The sequence below is a fragment of the Podarcis pityusensis genome (genome assembly GCF_964106645.2).
Source record: "Podarcis pityusensis genome assembly, chromosome: 13".
Taxonomy (NCBI): Eukaryota; Metazoa; Chordata; class Lepidosauria; order Squamata; family Lacertidae; genus Podarcis; species Podarcis pityusensis.
Window position 1 is genome coordinate 43,241,051 of NC_138038.1, and position 15,218 is coordinate 43,256,268.

Sequence of the window (15,218 nt, forward strand, 5' to 3'; positions counted from 1 at the left end):
TGGGAGGGCACTGGATACAGAGCAAATAGTGTGTAGACAGCTTTTACCCTTTCTTTTGGGAACTCTGCTTCTGCACGACATGTACAAGGGGGAAGGGTTTTGCAGGAGTCCTTGGCCAAACTCCCTCTGTATGCAAATTGAAGGAAGTCTCATAGAATAAGACACCCAGTTTCGTAGCCTCTCTGCATGTAAAATCTATGGCAGGCTTCCTCAACCTTGGCCCTCCAGATGTTTTTGGCCTACAACTCCCATGATCCCTAGCTAGCAGGACCAGTGGTCAGGGATGATGCGAACTGTAGTCTCAAAACATCTGGAGGGCCGAGGTTGAGGAAGCCTGATCTATGGTGTGGCCACTTCTTGGATACGGTGTACTCAGAAACCCGGTCTCTGAAACCGGACACAGAGGTTACAGAGAAGGGCGACCAAACACATGGAACACCCGGTGTTTGGAAATGGCCTACAGCAGGAGTCTGCACATATCTCAGGCTTATATGGTCCACTTTGTCTACCAGCCAGAGCCAGGTGCAAGACTGTGGGCCAGCCAGGGGAGCATATGCTGAGAGCAGAGTGGCTCTGAGCATATGCCTGATCCAGCAATTTGAGACCTATATCTAAACAGACCTCATAAGTCCTTTATCTCTCATTCACACCAATCCTGGTTTCTTCTCCGCCACCATTCTTTCATCGCAGAGCTTTCCAAACTGTGTGTTGGCTGCAGTGTGAATGCTCCTTGTGCTCCTACCGGGGCTGGAAAGAGATTGGTTTAACCTCCAGTTTGCTAATAACACTGAATTACTGTGTCACAAAATGATGCATGTCTAAAAAAGTGTGTCACCCATATGAAAAGTTCGGGAAGCTCTGCTCAGGGCCGTCTTAAGCATATCTGGTGCCGTGGTGCAAAGATCCCTCCGGTGCCCCCCCCTTTCCCAGGGTGGCTCCTCCGGCGGGGAAGAGGCGGAGGCTGGACGCTTCATGCCGCGGTGGCCACTGCAGGCAGCAAAATGAGCAAGCGGGCCTATACTGAGCGAGGGCTCGTGCGCCACTCCCACCGAGCGTTGGCTAGGTTTTTTTCCTTTTAGCCTTCTGGTGCCCTGCAGAATTCGGTGCCTGGAGGCTAAAAGGGGAAAAACCTAGCCGATGTGTGGCGGGAGCACGCTCACTCACTCAGTGCGCTTGTTCAGTGTTCCCCGGACTCTTGCCTGGTGCCCTCCAGAACTTGGAGCCCCGCGCCACTAGCCTTTATGGGTAAGACGGGCCTGGCTACTTTATAGCATTCTCACTTGTTGCTGCTGATAGTCAACTGGGAGTCCGGAACACTTGCTGAATTACTTCAGATCCCCCAGAGGTCCACCAGTAGCTCCTGATTTGCCTTCTGTCCACCCCAAATCTTAAGCATTTGAAGCTTTTCAGTTGTTGTTTTTAAAATATATCATTACAAGGGCAGCTTCATCAGATCACATGTGGTGTAGAGCAAGAGGTAGCCAACATAGATCATAGAATCATAGAATCATAGAGTTGGAATAGACCACAAGGGCCATTGAGTCCGACCCTCTGCCAAGCAGGAAACATGGTCCTCTAGATGCTCCTGGAGGACAGCTCCCATCTCCCCTGATCATTGGCCATTGTCCATGCTAGCTGAGGGCTGATGGGGAATTGGGAGTCCAATAAACATCTGCAGGGACAGCCCTGGAGAAGAGAAGGCCAGTAATAAGGAACTGCCTTTCCCAACAGCTCTCCCATATATAACTCTGGGTTGCCTAAAAAAACATGGATTGGCTGACATTTGGGACAGGCCAGAGGGCTTCTTTGTACAACGAACAATTAATTTGCAAAGTACGGCAGCCTTTTGTGTTTTAAGCGCACTGGCCTGCTAGACAGTGGTGGCAAGCAATTGCATGCAGGAGGCTGCAGAGCAGGGATGGGGAACCTGCGATCTTCCAGATGTTTGCAGGAGTAGAGCTCCCATCATCACTGAGCATTGGCCATGCCCGCTGGCACCGATCGGAGCCCAGTATCGCCCAGAGAGCCACAGGTTCCCCATCCCCATTCTGCCTGGCCGTTAATTTGAATTCAGCCTGCTCTTTTATTTCCCTTCTCTTCCCTCCCCCTCCCCTTTTATGAAGATTACCCGCTCTGAGACCCCACAGCTAATTCTCCCCTGGCCTCCTTGCTGGCCCAAGTAGGACTAATTCAGCCAGCTAGCCCTGGTGACTATCTAATGCTTATTAGATGGATTTCCCCCAAATTGATTTCTGAACTTTGAATTTTATTGTTATTCATGTTTTTATACTGTATTTTATGCTGCTTCTACAATTAAGTGTTTTGAATTTGTTGTTAGCTGCCCTGAGCCTGGTTATCTGAACTGGGAAGGGCGGGGTATAAATAAAAAGTTGTTATTATTATCATCATCATCATCATCATTATTATTATCCCTGCTGTACAGGCTAGTGAGCTGTATCACTCCTCTGCAGCCAGCATAGAAACCGAGTCCATTGCCCGGGGATGGCAAGAGGCACTTTTCCATCCGCAGAATGTTGTAGGAAGGACAGAGAGCTCTCTGCAAGGCTAGTAACTTTTGTGGAGTTACATATAAGGCAGATTGAATTTGAGACCACATGGTGGCCACTGGTTTGTTTAGATAAGGGCATAGGAGGACCCTGTTGGATCAGGCCTATGGCCCACCTAGTCCATTTCTCACTGTGGCCAGCCAGGGTCCCATGGCCAGCTCACAAGGAGGACCTGCATGTAACAGTGTCTGCTTGTGATTCCAGTGACTAGTATTCAAAGGGATACTGCCTCTGGCAGGAAGGCGAAGATGGTCACTGTGGCTAGGGGCAAACGGATATCCTTATCATCCATGAATTTGTCTAATCATCCTTTAAAGCTATCCAGGATGGTGGCCATTACTGCTTCTTGTGGGAGAGAGTTCCACAGTTTAAGGATGTGCTGAATGGAGAAGCACTTTCTTTTGTCTGCCCCGAGTCTTGCAATGTTCAGCTTCATTTGAGAAAAACTTCTCTCCATCCACTTCATGCTGTTCATCATTTTATAAACTTCCATCATGCCTCTTCGTACTGTACCTCGGGTTACATACGCTTCAGGTTACAGATTCCTTTAACCCAGAAATAGTACCTCGGGTTAAGAACTTTGCTTCAGGATGAGAACAGAAATCGTGCTCCGGTGGCACAGCGGCAGCGGGAGGCCGCATTAGCTAAAGTGGTGCTTCAGGTTAAGAACAGTTTCAGGTTAAGAACAGACCTCAAGAATGAATTAAGTTCTTAACCCAGGTACCACTGTACTTGACTTTTCTCTAGCTAAGAAGCTCCAATTCACAGAATCATAAGAGCTGTAGAATTGGAAGGGACCCTGAGGATCATCTGGTCCAACTCCTGTCCCATGCAGGGATCAAACCTGTGACCCTGGTGTTATCGCCACCACACTCTAACCAATGGAGCTACCTCAATTTCTGAGCTACAAACTCAGGTTGCAACCTTTCCTCATAGGGTAATTCCTCCCTCCCCTTGATTGTTTTGGTTGCCCCATTCTGAACCTTTTCCCCCTCTGCAATGGACCAATTCACAGAGAATCGATCTAGCTATGGCAGTGAGCTATGATGGCAAAACAGATCATGTTTTGAAGCTGCATATCTCTAGATACACTAACATGAGCTTGACCAAACTGGGAGGCAGTGGAAGACAGGAGTGCCTGGCATGCTCTGGTCCATGGGGTCACAAAGAGTCAGACACGACTAAACAACCACAAAATCTCTAGATACGAGCTACTGTGGACAAACTGCTTGGTGGTGGAGCATCTGCTTTCATTGCAGAAGGTAATCCTTGGGCATCTCTAGGTAATCCTTAGGAGAAGCCCCTTTCTGAAACCTTGGATACCTGATGCAAGTATCTATAGACAATAATGAGCTATACTGTATACAATTTGACTTGTACATCTTCCTATGCTTTTATGTTCTCCTTGTGGTCTTCCGAGGGCCTCTGATTGGCCACCATGTAAGAGAGGATGGTTGCATGATATGGTTCTTAAGTCTGAATCCAGCAGGGATCATGATCTGGAGCAAGAGAAGTGTGAAATGGGTACTCATCAGGAGTGTGCTCTGAATGAATGCCTATGTAAAAAGTTATCTGGCCTCTGACTAGCCCCTCAGCTACGGCAAGCTCAAAATTGGTGATGAACAAGCCAGGAGAAAAAAAATATATATTTGAAATACGTGAGGGCTAGTAACTCATTGTAGATCCCTTTGCAAGCCTTGCAATTTATGTTCTTAAATATTACTAACTGCAAACTCGGGAAAGGAGGCTGGAGGTTCTGCACTGAGTGCCTGTGAGCGTTGTAGGTGGGGAGAAATTTAGCTGGTCAAATCTTATGTGCCTTTTTAATAGTTGTTTTGAAGCATGAACTCTGGTAGTGCCATCTTCCCCTGCCATCCTTTTGCAGCCAGGATGGGGGGAGCTTCACCCACCATCCATTGGAAGAGAAGCCACAGCATCATGGTAGATTGCATGCTCTATGTGTGTGATGTTCCAGGTTTGATTCCTGACATCTTCAGTTCAAAGGAGCAAGTGCCATAAAAGACCGCTGCCTGAGATCCTGTCAATCAGAGTAGAAAATGCTGAGCGAGCTAGGTAGACAAATAACGTGGTTTGTTACTTAACAGCTTCTTGTGTTCCAGTTTCCTCTTTGGTGCAGCTACGTATTAAAGGTACACGAGTCCCCTGCTGCATTCCTGTTTGGGTTGCGAGCAGGAGGAGGTCGGACGCGGTCACTTCCAGTGCCTAAGTTGTCAACTTCATGGTCCTTCCTTTCGCCCATTCCCCAGGTCTTCTGCTCTCCCCCCTCTGGACTGGCCTCTCCCCAGTCAATACGAACAGTATGAGCTGAAAATCGAGGTGCAGCCCCGAACTCACCACCGAGCCCATTACGAGACGGAGGGCAGCAGGGGTGCTGTGAAGGCCGCTCCAGGAGGACACCCTGTGGTGAAGGTATCTGAGGGGTGGGGGGAGCTAACAAGAACCGGGATAAGAATGGGACCAGGGGGTTGGGTGGGTGGGAAGAGGGACAATGAACTAAATAAAAGTTCCCACTTCGCATCTCTCATGGAGGAGCCAGTGTGGTGTAGTGGTTAAGAGCGGTAGTCTCGTAATCTGGGGAACCGGGTTCGCGTCTCCGCTCCTCCACATGCAGCTGCTGGGTGACCTTGGGCTAGTCACACTTCTCTGAAGTCTCTCAGCCCCACTCACCTCACAGAGTGTTTGTTGTGGGGAGGAAGGGAAAGGAGAATGTTAGCCGCTTTGAGCGGGATATCAAATCCAAACTCCTCCTCCTCCTCCTCCTCTTCTTCTTCTTCTTCTTCTTCTTCTTCTGCAACCACAGTCTCACAAAACGACTGTAGGCCAGGCACAGGGAACTCATGGCCTTGAAGTCATCGGACAACAACTCCCATTATCCCATGAACATTGGCCCTGCTGGATGGGGCTGATGGGAGCTGGAGTTCAAAAACTTCTGGGGCATTGAAATGTATGGTAATGTGGAAAAGGCAATAATGCATTCTCCTATGTATCATGATTTCGCCTTGAAATTGGGCCCAGAGTACACCTGAGCATGTGTAGAGTATATTTATTCTCACCACATAATCACAGGCTCCACCTCCATATTTGGGACAGGAGCTGGTAAGGCTTTCAGGCTGAGGGCTGGGTGCCACCTTTGCCATTTAGCCAGGTAAAGCCAGCTTTGCTTTTGACACCATTTATTCCGTAAGAGCTCATATGCATTTTTTTATTTTCTGCTATTGTTGTTATTTTTTAAAGCCCTCTCCTCTGCCCCCAGCCTCCAGGGAGCTTGTTGTCAATGTAGTTTTTTTTTTAAAAAAATACATATATAAATATCTCGACATTTTCAGCCAAGCTAATCCAGAAGGGAAACTTCCTTTTTTCTTTTTCTTTTAATTCTCTTTTCTTTGAGGGCTGGTTTGAAAGTCTCCATCCAGAAATTTGAAAGATGAAAACTATTCCCACTTCAAAGGCTGCTTGCGGGGGCCAAAAAAAGGAAAAGAAAGAAAGACAAATGTCACGGATTTTGTTTGCAACAAATTGTGAAATAGCCGCACGCTAAATTTAGATGAGTGCCTTTTAAATAAGTGGGAAGGTTGAAACTTTTAAAAAACAAAACCAACCCACGGCTTTATGAGAGTGAGGGGGTGATATTTGGCCTGCTTGTTCTTATAGTGACAGGAAGGTTTGATCAGTGCGTGTGTGTTTTTGTGCTGTGATGCAACTTTCCCTATACTGTACTCCATCTCTTTGTATCCTAGTTTCCTCAAATTACGATGTGGAGATCTATATGTACATTTTCCTAGGGGTGGGGTGGGGGGGAGGTTGGCATGAAAAGCTGAGGTCCGTCCTTTCTCTCTTCTCGTTGCCTCCGCCCCCCCCCACTCCATTTTTGTGTGTGTATTCTTCCCCTTCCATCACATTCCCCTGTAACCAGGATCTTGGGGCTGCCCTTTCCCACGCTCTCATCTCAGATTCGCAGCGCTGGTCTCCTCCTGCATCCAGCCCCTCTGCGTCACTCTTAGGGATAGCAAGTCGGAGTGTGGAGTGTTTGTATGTGCGCACGTGGGACAAATACCCCCACCCCTTGCTCCATATGCTTTCTGGCAAATTCCACTCCTCTTCTGTAGGCGTTCAGAACTTGCCCTTCCTTGCAGAGAGGCAAACCCTCCGTTTCCTAAAGCTGCGCCCCCTTCCCCCTTTCTCTTGCCATCTCCCTGCTTCCCATTCCCCACCCCGCCCTTTCCAAAAGTTGGCATAGGTTTCTGCAGGTTCCAAGGCCGCTTCCACTGCCCCCACAATCCTTCAGGCCTCAGATCCTTCCATCTTCCGTGGCATGAGTGGGGAGGGGAGAGGTAAAAACGGAGCATTTTCCTTTAAGGCTCAAATCGACTGCAGCTGGAAGTCTTGGCCTCTGATTGGAAACATCTGGGCGTCCCTGAGGCAAGACCACCGATGTCTCCAGCTGCAGTGGCCTTTGCCAAAGAGGGTGGCTGGTAAGGAGGTGGTGGAGACAGGGAGTAATCAATATGTAAGACACACAGAGCTCTTTTCATGGAATAGAGGCCCACCTTCCAGGTCTGTGATTGCACAACTTAATTTAAGACAGGGATTAGCCCCCATATTTTATTTTATTTTATTTTTTAAGACTGAATAAAGTCTCCGGAGAATTTGAAGCAAGCATATTTCATATCCACTGCATTGATTTTTTTTTTTTAATGACAGCCGAACCTTCTCCTTCAGCTGCTAAGTGTTTATGAACATTCTGTGACATCATAGCCACAGGGTCTTGGACAGACTGTTTCCTAGCCCTGCTGTCTCTGAACCTTCTGAAGTGGTGATGGCCAGGAATTTGAAACTGGGACTTTTAAAACATGCAGATCCGTGACCACCCATTGCGGGTTCTTCTCGCAAGGAAATGAACCGGGCCACCCCTTTGCCACATACAGAGCATCTGCCATGACGCAGCGTCACAGAATGTTCAGAAGTGGACGGGGAAATTCACATGTGAGATGTCCCATTACAGAATGCACTGGCTGGGGATGGTGGCCAGATTTTGGCGGGGATGATCGCTTAAGTCTCTTTGGCTGTGCAGGAAAATGTTTGGGGTGACTATTTTCTCCTAGAGGGGTGGCAATCATCACACTGATTTTGCCACATCCTCAGACGAACTCAAAAGCTCGGTCCGCGGTCACGGCAATAAGATGAGATATTTTATATCGGAGAAGCTTACCGTTCTCCTTTCTCTCCCCACCCCAGCTTTTAGGCTATGATGAGAAGCCCCTTACCTTACAAATGTTCATTGGCACGGCGGATGAGCGGAACTTGCGTCCCCATGCCTTCTACCAAGTGCACCGCATCACTGGCAAAATGGTTGCCACCACGAGCTATGAATCCATCATCAACGGCACCAAGGTCCTTGAGATGTCCCTGCTGCCTGAGAATAACATGGCTGCCAAGTAAGAATTGCTTTGTGGGGCTTTCGAAGAGTGGGGGTGATGTGGTTGGTGAATATGCCCAATTATAAAAAAATAAGGAAATTCCTCCCTACGTAGCAGCAAACCTGATTTTGCAACTGAGTATAGATGCTTAACGGGACGCGGGTGGCACTGTGGGTTAAACCACAGAGCCTAGGACTTGCCGATCAGAAGGTCGGCGATTCGAATCCCCATGACGGGGTGAGCGCCCGTTGCTCGGTCACTGCTCCTGCCAACCTAGCAGTTCGAAAGCACCTCAAAGTGCAAGTAGATAAATAGGTCTGGCGGGAAGGTAAACAGCGTTTCCGTGTGCTGCTCTGGTTCACCAGAAGCGGCTTTGTCATGCTGGCCACATGACCCGGAAGCTGTATGCCGGCTTCCTTGCCAATAAAGTGAGATGAGCGCCGCAACCCCAGAGTCGATCATGACTGGACCTAATGGTCAGGGGTCCCCTTACCTTTATAGATGCTTAACAGGGAGTAGCAACCTATCCTGTGTTGGATGAACATACTTAGTGAGTTTACAACACACAGGGAGGTGGGTTTGTGCAATTTCAGAAAGATAATATATTTACAGGGCAACAGGGTAGACCATCCCCCAGGTTCCATCCCGTGCCACTCTCAAATTGAATGCACCCATTATTCTTGTTTTGCGGGTGCTTTGGGATCAATGAGTTTTAGAAAGGAGTACTGGATCTCAACAGGCGCTAGCACCCATCATGGTCAGGCAAGTGCCAGGGCCCAGTTGAGCTTTTGCAGGTCTCCAGTTTCCTTTTCATAAAACCAGTGCAGTTGTTGCCTGCCATGTTCTTTTCCGCCATTTTCTTTACCCCATAATGCCTCTGGGTTTGCAGTGCAGTGGGGCTCAAGGCATTCTGGGGAAAACAAAATGTTGGGTGGCTGTACATGTGTTCTGGTCTACCCATTGAAAAGAAAGAAAAAAGAAAAGAAAACCCTGTGTTGGGGAAATAGAAGAGGGCACTTGCAGAGAGTAACCCAAACCTGGCAGTGACCCTGATTTTCCCCAAGGCAAAATGTGTCCTAGTTATCAAATGGTGTGTGTAGTTTCAGTTCAGCTCTAGGCAGGATTCTGATGCTGGTAGGAGACAGAAGCTGATGATCTAAGAGACTCTTCCTTCTCTTCTATTCTTAGGCGGGGTGGGGGACCCTTTTAGCCCAAGGGCCATATTTCCTTCCAGGCAGTCTTCTGGAGGCCACATGACAGCGGTGGGTGGAGCCACAAGCAAAAGTGGGAGGAGCTACCCTCTGGGGGCAGGTCCCAGATCTGGAGGGCAGATCCAGAAGGAAAAATGGGGAGGAACAACAAATGCAATGCTTAGCTTAATACAGGAGCCATGTTTCTTGGTTATCCCTCCATCCAAATGAGCAAGAAGCATCACCAGAGTTCAGTGGAACATTCTAGCCAGGCAAAAGCACTCGAGGAGGGTACAGAGCAGGCCTGGGAGGAAGGGGTGTGGCTAGGGTCCCAAGGGCCCAACATGGGCCTTTAGGACTCTATTTAACCCATGGGACTGAGATTTGCCATCCGTGTATTGAGAAGGAGGTGCATAACATGAACAGTGAACTGCCGTGGATTCACAGACAACTCCTCCTTCCCTTTTCCCCCCTGCACCAGTATTGACTGCGCAGGGATCCTGAAGCTACGGAATTCGGACATTGAGCTGCGCAAGGGGGAGACGGACATTGGGCGCAAGAACACGCGGGTGCGCCTGGTCTTCCGGGTCCACGTCCCGCAAGGAAATGGCAAGGTAGTCTCCATCCAGACTGCCTCTGTACCCATCGAATGCTGTGAGTGCCCTCTGTGGGTGTTGTGGGTGGGTGGTTGTGTATGGGAGAAGCAAGCCTCCATGGAGCTGCAGGGCAGTCTGAACCCTAAGGTCGCATCCACACCAGACATTGAAAGCACTCTAATACCACTTAACTGTTGCGCCCTCCTAAAAAAAAAAGTAGCACGGGAGCTGTAGTTTGTTAAGGGTGCTGTGGAATTATAGGTCTGTAAGGGGTCTCCTAGCAACTCTCTCAGCACCTTTAGAAAACTACAGGCCCCAGGATTCTTTGCACAGAGGGAGCCATGACTGTTTGAAGTGGTATAATGCTACTCTCAAATGTATAGTGTGGTTTAGATAGTTCAGACGACTTTACTTGATCAGTGCAACAGTGCCCCCTGGGGAATGCACAGGCCTGTGAGTTACACGGACTTATATAGAAGTGCATGCATACATAAAGGGCGATGCGGCGGTGTGACACACCATGCACTGGTGTGAAAGAAATAATTCAGTGTGACTTGGTGCATTGATCAAAAATTCATATGGAGCAAGACGTAATGTGTTGTAAAAGGAACTGTTGGAAATTGGGACGGAAGCGTTAGCATTATAAATGCAATAATCCCTGCATCTGAATGCGCCCATATCTCTGGAGATCAAGAAAAACAAAGGTGATTTCCCAGAGCGCAATGCTGATTAGGCCAACTTATGCTGATCCACTTGTGAACACAAAATGGCGGCTGATTCATAAGAGGCTAGGCCAGAGGCATCATGGAAAAGGTGGATTTTAGAGGGGGGGGAGGGTGGGTTTGGGGAGGCAGTTCTCTTGTACACTGGGTGTATTCGGTTCTTCATTCCTTTTAATGGAGCATTGTGCAAGGTGATCTCTCCTTTGTGAACCCCTCCTTTCCTCTCCTGCGCGCAGCCCAGCGCTCAGCTCAGGAGCTCCCCCAAGTGGAAAACTACAGCCTCAGCGCGTGCTCGGTACATGGCGGAGAAGAGATGGTGATCACTGGTGCTAACTTCCTGCCCGAATCAAAAGTTGTCTTCATTGAACGAGGCCCCGGTAAGCAATGCGCAATTTTTAACTTGTGGCGATGGGGCGGCAGCTTGGCCTTTAATTGCTTTGGAGCACGGGTCGGTCATGACAACTGAGAGATGGAACATCCATCTTCTGGGGCAGTTTACCACTAAATTGCCAGATGCTGGGGACAAATAGCAGGCGATGGCCTGCACGGCCAGTTGGTGTGCTCTCCAGAGAAATACAGCAAGCCTTTAACACCTTTCAATCTCCTGCCCTCATCATCCTTGTTAATAGGCCCTCCCCTCCATCTGATATTGGTCAATTCCTTTTGTTGTTGCTGTTTTGCTTCAGATGGAAAACTCCAATGGGAGGAAGAGGCAAATGTCAATCGGCTGAAAAGCACAGAGGTGAGAATTCTGGACAGTGATCTCCTCATGTGGGAAGTGAATTTGCAGTCTGCCTTTTTCCTGTCAGCAGTGGCGCTAGGTTTCTGAAACACATTTAGTGGGGAACGGGGAAAGACTTTTACTGAATGTGGATGACAGCAGGGAAATCCTGGGCTGGACCATTATGCTGATCACACAGAGACAAGTAATGAGTCTTTGCTATTGGAGAACAGCTGGTTTGTTGGTTTTTAAAAACCTCCATGCTGGTAATTATTATTGCCAGGAACAGGTATATTGAGGAGAAATGCACACATAAAGGCTCCTGGAGATTCAGCGCAGGGAAATAAGTCCTGGTGGTTTTTCTACTGAAACATGCAACGTCCAGGAAGGGGAAACTGTCTAGGTGCTGTTGAATTATAACTCCTATCATTTGTGGCTGGAGCCCAGTGGCATCTGAAGGGCCTCAAGATGCCCCTCCCCAGCACGAGTCAGATTTATTATTATTATTATTATTATTAAAACAATTAACATTGAAATTGATGGGATATAAAAGGGATAGAGAGATAAGGCAGGAAGGAATCAAATCCTGCCAAGTGGAACGGTCACTGACAGAGGCTGGTCTGGGAATGGGGAGTCCAATGGCAGTTGTTCCCAGATGAGCTGATGGAATCAGCCTTGCCATTTCATCTTTAGTTCATCTGCGGCCCAGTGGAATGGCTGGCAGTGGCTCCCACTTTGAGCTTGTACACAGAGCGGGATTGAAAATGTGTACAGTGATACCTCGGGTTAAGTACTTAATTCGTTCCGGAGGTCCGTTCTTAACCTGAAACTGTTCTTAACCTGAAGCACCACTTTAGCTAATGGGGCCTCCTGCTGCTGCTGCGCCTCCGGAGCTCGATTTCTGTTCTCATCCTGAAGCAAAGTTCTTAACCTGAAGCACTATTTCTGGGTTATTGGAGTCTGTAACCTGAAGCGTATGTAACCTGAAGCGTATGTAACCGAAGGTACCACTGTATATCCTCTCATGCTGGAATGGAAACAGTCAGCTTTGGATCTTTTCATGAGGAGCAGGAAGATGATACGAGGGAACCCAGAAACGATTTTGAGGATCTGAAGTGCTTCTGTAAATGCCTGCTCATGAACTGTGGCTGGTTATATACATAGGCGAACCTCCGTTTGGCAATTTTCTACTGTTCAACACATCACCTGCTGCTTTTTTCCTGCTTCCACAGGCCTCACTGACCCTCACTGTCCCCGAATACAGCAACAAACGAGTGTCTCGGCCTGTTCAGACCTATTTTTACGTCTCCAACGGACGCAGGAAAAGGAGCCCTGCTCAGGCCTTCAAATACTTACCAGGTACATCAAAGTGCAAACTGGAAATGGGGGGGGGGGAATATTGAGGGGGTGTATGACTGCTAAATGGGACGCGGGTGGCGCTGTGGGTTAAACCACAGAGCCTAGGACTTGCCGATCAGAAGGTCGGCAGTTCAAATCCCGTTGCTCGGTCCCTGCTCCTGCCAACCTAGCAGTTCGAAAGCACCTCAAAGTGCAAGTAGATAAATAGGTACTGCTCCGGTGGGAAGGTAAACGGCGTTTCCGTGCGCTGCTCTGGTTCATCAGAAGCAGCTTAGTCACGCTGGCCACATGACCCTGAAGCTGTTTGCCGGCTCCCTTGGCCAATAAAGCGAGATGAGCGCCGCAACCCCAGAGTCGGTCACAACTGGACCTAATGGTCAGGGGTCCCTTTACCTTTATGACTGCTAAAAGTGATATTGATGGTTTTTCTTTCTCCCCCCTCCCTTTCCTCTTCAACCCACCCATCTCCTCCAGTGATCTTCAAAGAAGAAGCACTCCCAGATGCCCCACACCGTGGTTTCGCCCACACCACTCAGAGCTCTCCTTTTCCACTACAGCCGGCACAGGGCGCCATGGATTTCTCTCCCTCCAGACCCCCCTTCCCTTACTGCCCCGAGCGCTCCCCGCCGTGCTCCCCCTACGGCCCCGACTGGAACCCTTGCTCCTTCTCCTCCCCCAACCGCTACAACCCTGCCTTCCGTTTCCCTCAAAACGAGGCCTATAGGGGCGTCAACCTCTCTGTGCCGCTCCTGTCTCCAGCGGGCCTGCCCCATCTCCATGCCCTAGAATGCCGCCCGCCCCACTTCCAGCCTCCCAGCCCACAACTCGGCGCTCAGCCACCGGGGCAGGGAGAGAACCGCAGTGGGGAGAGGACTCCGGAATGGACAGATCCGGAGCTGGGGTCCCAAGAACATAGCGCCAAAGAGCTGGAGAAATCGGGATTCGATGGTGGCTTCCGGGATAACTTGCCCATCCACGGGATCACGCTGGAGGAAGGTATAGCTAGAGCTGTGAAGGGGGCAGGGGAAACAAAAACATGTCTTTGTGTCTTCTCTTGAGATATTTACAGGTGATAGATAGATAGATAGATAGATAGATAGATAGATAGATAGATAGATGATAGACAGACAGATAGATATTGTCAGAATCGTGGTAATCTATGGACCTCCCCAGGATGCAGGTGGCGCTGTGGGTTAAACCACAGAGCCTAGGACTTGCCGATCAGAAGGTCGGCGGTTCGAATCCCCATGACGGGGTGAGCTCCCGTTGCTCGGTCCCTGCTCCTGCCAACCTAGCATTTCTTAAGCACGAAGTGCAAGTAGATAAATAGGTACCGCTCTGGCGGGAAGGTAAACGGCGTTTCCGTGCACTGCTCTGGTTCGCCAGAAGTGGCTTAGTCATGCTGGCCACATGACCCGGAAGCTGTACGCCGGCTCCCTCGGCCAGTAAAGCGAGATGAGCGCCACAACCCCAGAGTCGGTCACGACTGGACCTAATGGTCAGGGGTCCCTTTACCTTTTTATGGACCGCCCCAGACTAGTGGTTTATTGTGGATGCATTTTTCAATACAGTCGCACCTTGGAAGTCGAATGGAATCCATTCCGGAAGTCCGTTCAACTTCCAAAACATTCAGAAACCAAATTGCGGCTTCTGATTGGCTGCAGGAAGCTCCTGCTTCCAATCAGAAGCTGAGGAAGCTCCATCAGACGTTCAGATTCCAAAAGAACGTTCGCAAACTGGAACAATCACTTTCGGGTTTGCGGCCTTCAGGAGCCAAAACGTCCGAGTTCCAGGGTGTTCGGGATCCAAGGTACAACTGTATGCTCATGACACAGTAATAGTGTATTTTCATGGTGGATTTCGTCTGCTTTTGTTTGTTATTGCTGTCTGTACAACAAAAGCAGGGTAGAAAAAATGTTTGTGGTATTCAGAATTTACAGGATTTCAGCAGGAGGTTATGAATATGCACTGACTGGAAATGAAGCTTTTGCAGGCACGAACAGTATTCAAAAGCAGGATCGTGTCTAACCACCCCGATAGCATTGTGAGCATAAGTCATCATGTATGCACAGTAAATAATAAAAAAAGGATGCCTGGGGAGGCCCCAGGTGTCTGGAGGATATGGAGCATGCAAATGTCACCTCTGCAATCCCAGGCCACAGTATTCTGCAAGTTCCACCTGCTGATCTGCCTCGCCTGTCCTAGGCCGCAAGTGGCCCCAGGAAACATAAACTCAGCAGCACTGCTGGTGGTGTTTTTCTCTTATTGCAGATGTTGAATAGAGAAAGTAAGAAATTTCAATTTGCGTAGGTCATGAACTTGCTTAGGTGAGATTTGGGTAAGGACAGGCTGAGCAACTAATTCGGTCCCTCTTTTTTGTCTCTTTGGAGGTCAGCCATAGGTCTATTCCATTGTGTGTGTTTTAGAGAATGCACAGATTAGCCTTTTAACTTACGCACTTCTTACTTAAAACACATGTTTTTAAGGTTAAAATATGCACTTTTCAGTGCATTCACATGTAAAAGAAACCCACATGTTTTGCACGTCTTTTACATAAAAGGCGTGATTTTGTGCACACTTTTTGCGCATCAGAAATACATAGCAGAATCCAGAGAACTGCATGAT

The 15,218-nt window shown here is 48.8% G+C and overlaps 1 protein-coding gene across 1 annotated transcript in view; it reads left to right on the plus strand.

The window, feature by feature from the left end:
- NFATC4 (nuclear factor of activated T cells 4) overlaps positions 1-15,218 on the plus strand; it is a 28,327-nt gene that overhangs the window by 10,326 nt on the left and 2,783 nt on the right. The window contains exons 3-9 of the mRNA XM_080977724.1: positions 4,835-4,997; positions 7,824-8,023; positions 9,677-9,849; positions 10,750-10,890; positions 11,200-11,255; positions 12,467-12,593; positions 13,068-13,589. Of these exons, the coding sequence (XP_080833850.1) occupies positions 4,835-4,997; positions 7,824-8,023; positions 9,677-9,849; positions 10,750-10,890; positions 11,200-11,255; positions 12,467-12,593; positions 13,068-13,589 (1,382 nt within the window). The remainder of the gene's footprint in view (positions 1-4,834; positions 4,998-7,823; positions 8,024-9,676; positions 9,850-10,749; positions 10,891-11,199; positions 11,256-12,466; positions 12,594-13,067; positions 13,590-15,218) is intronic.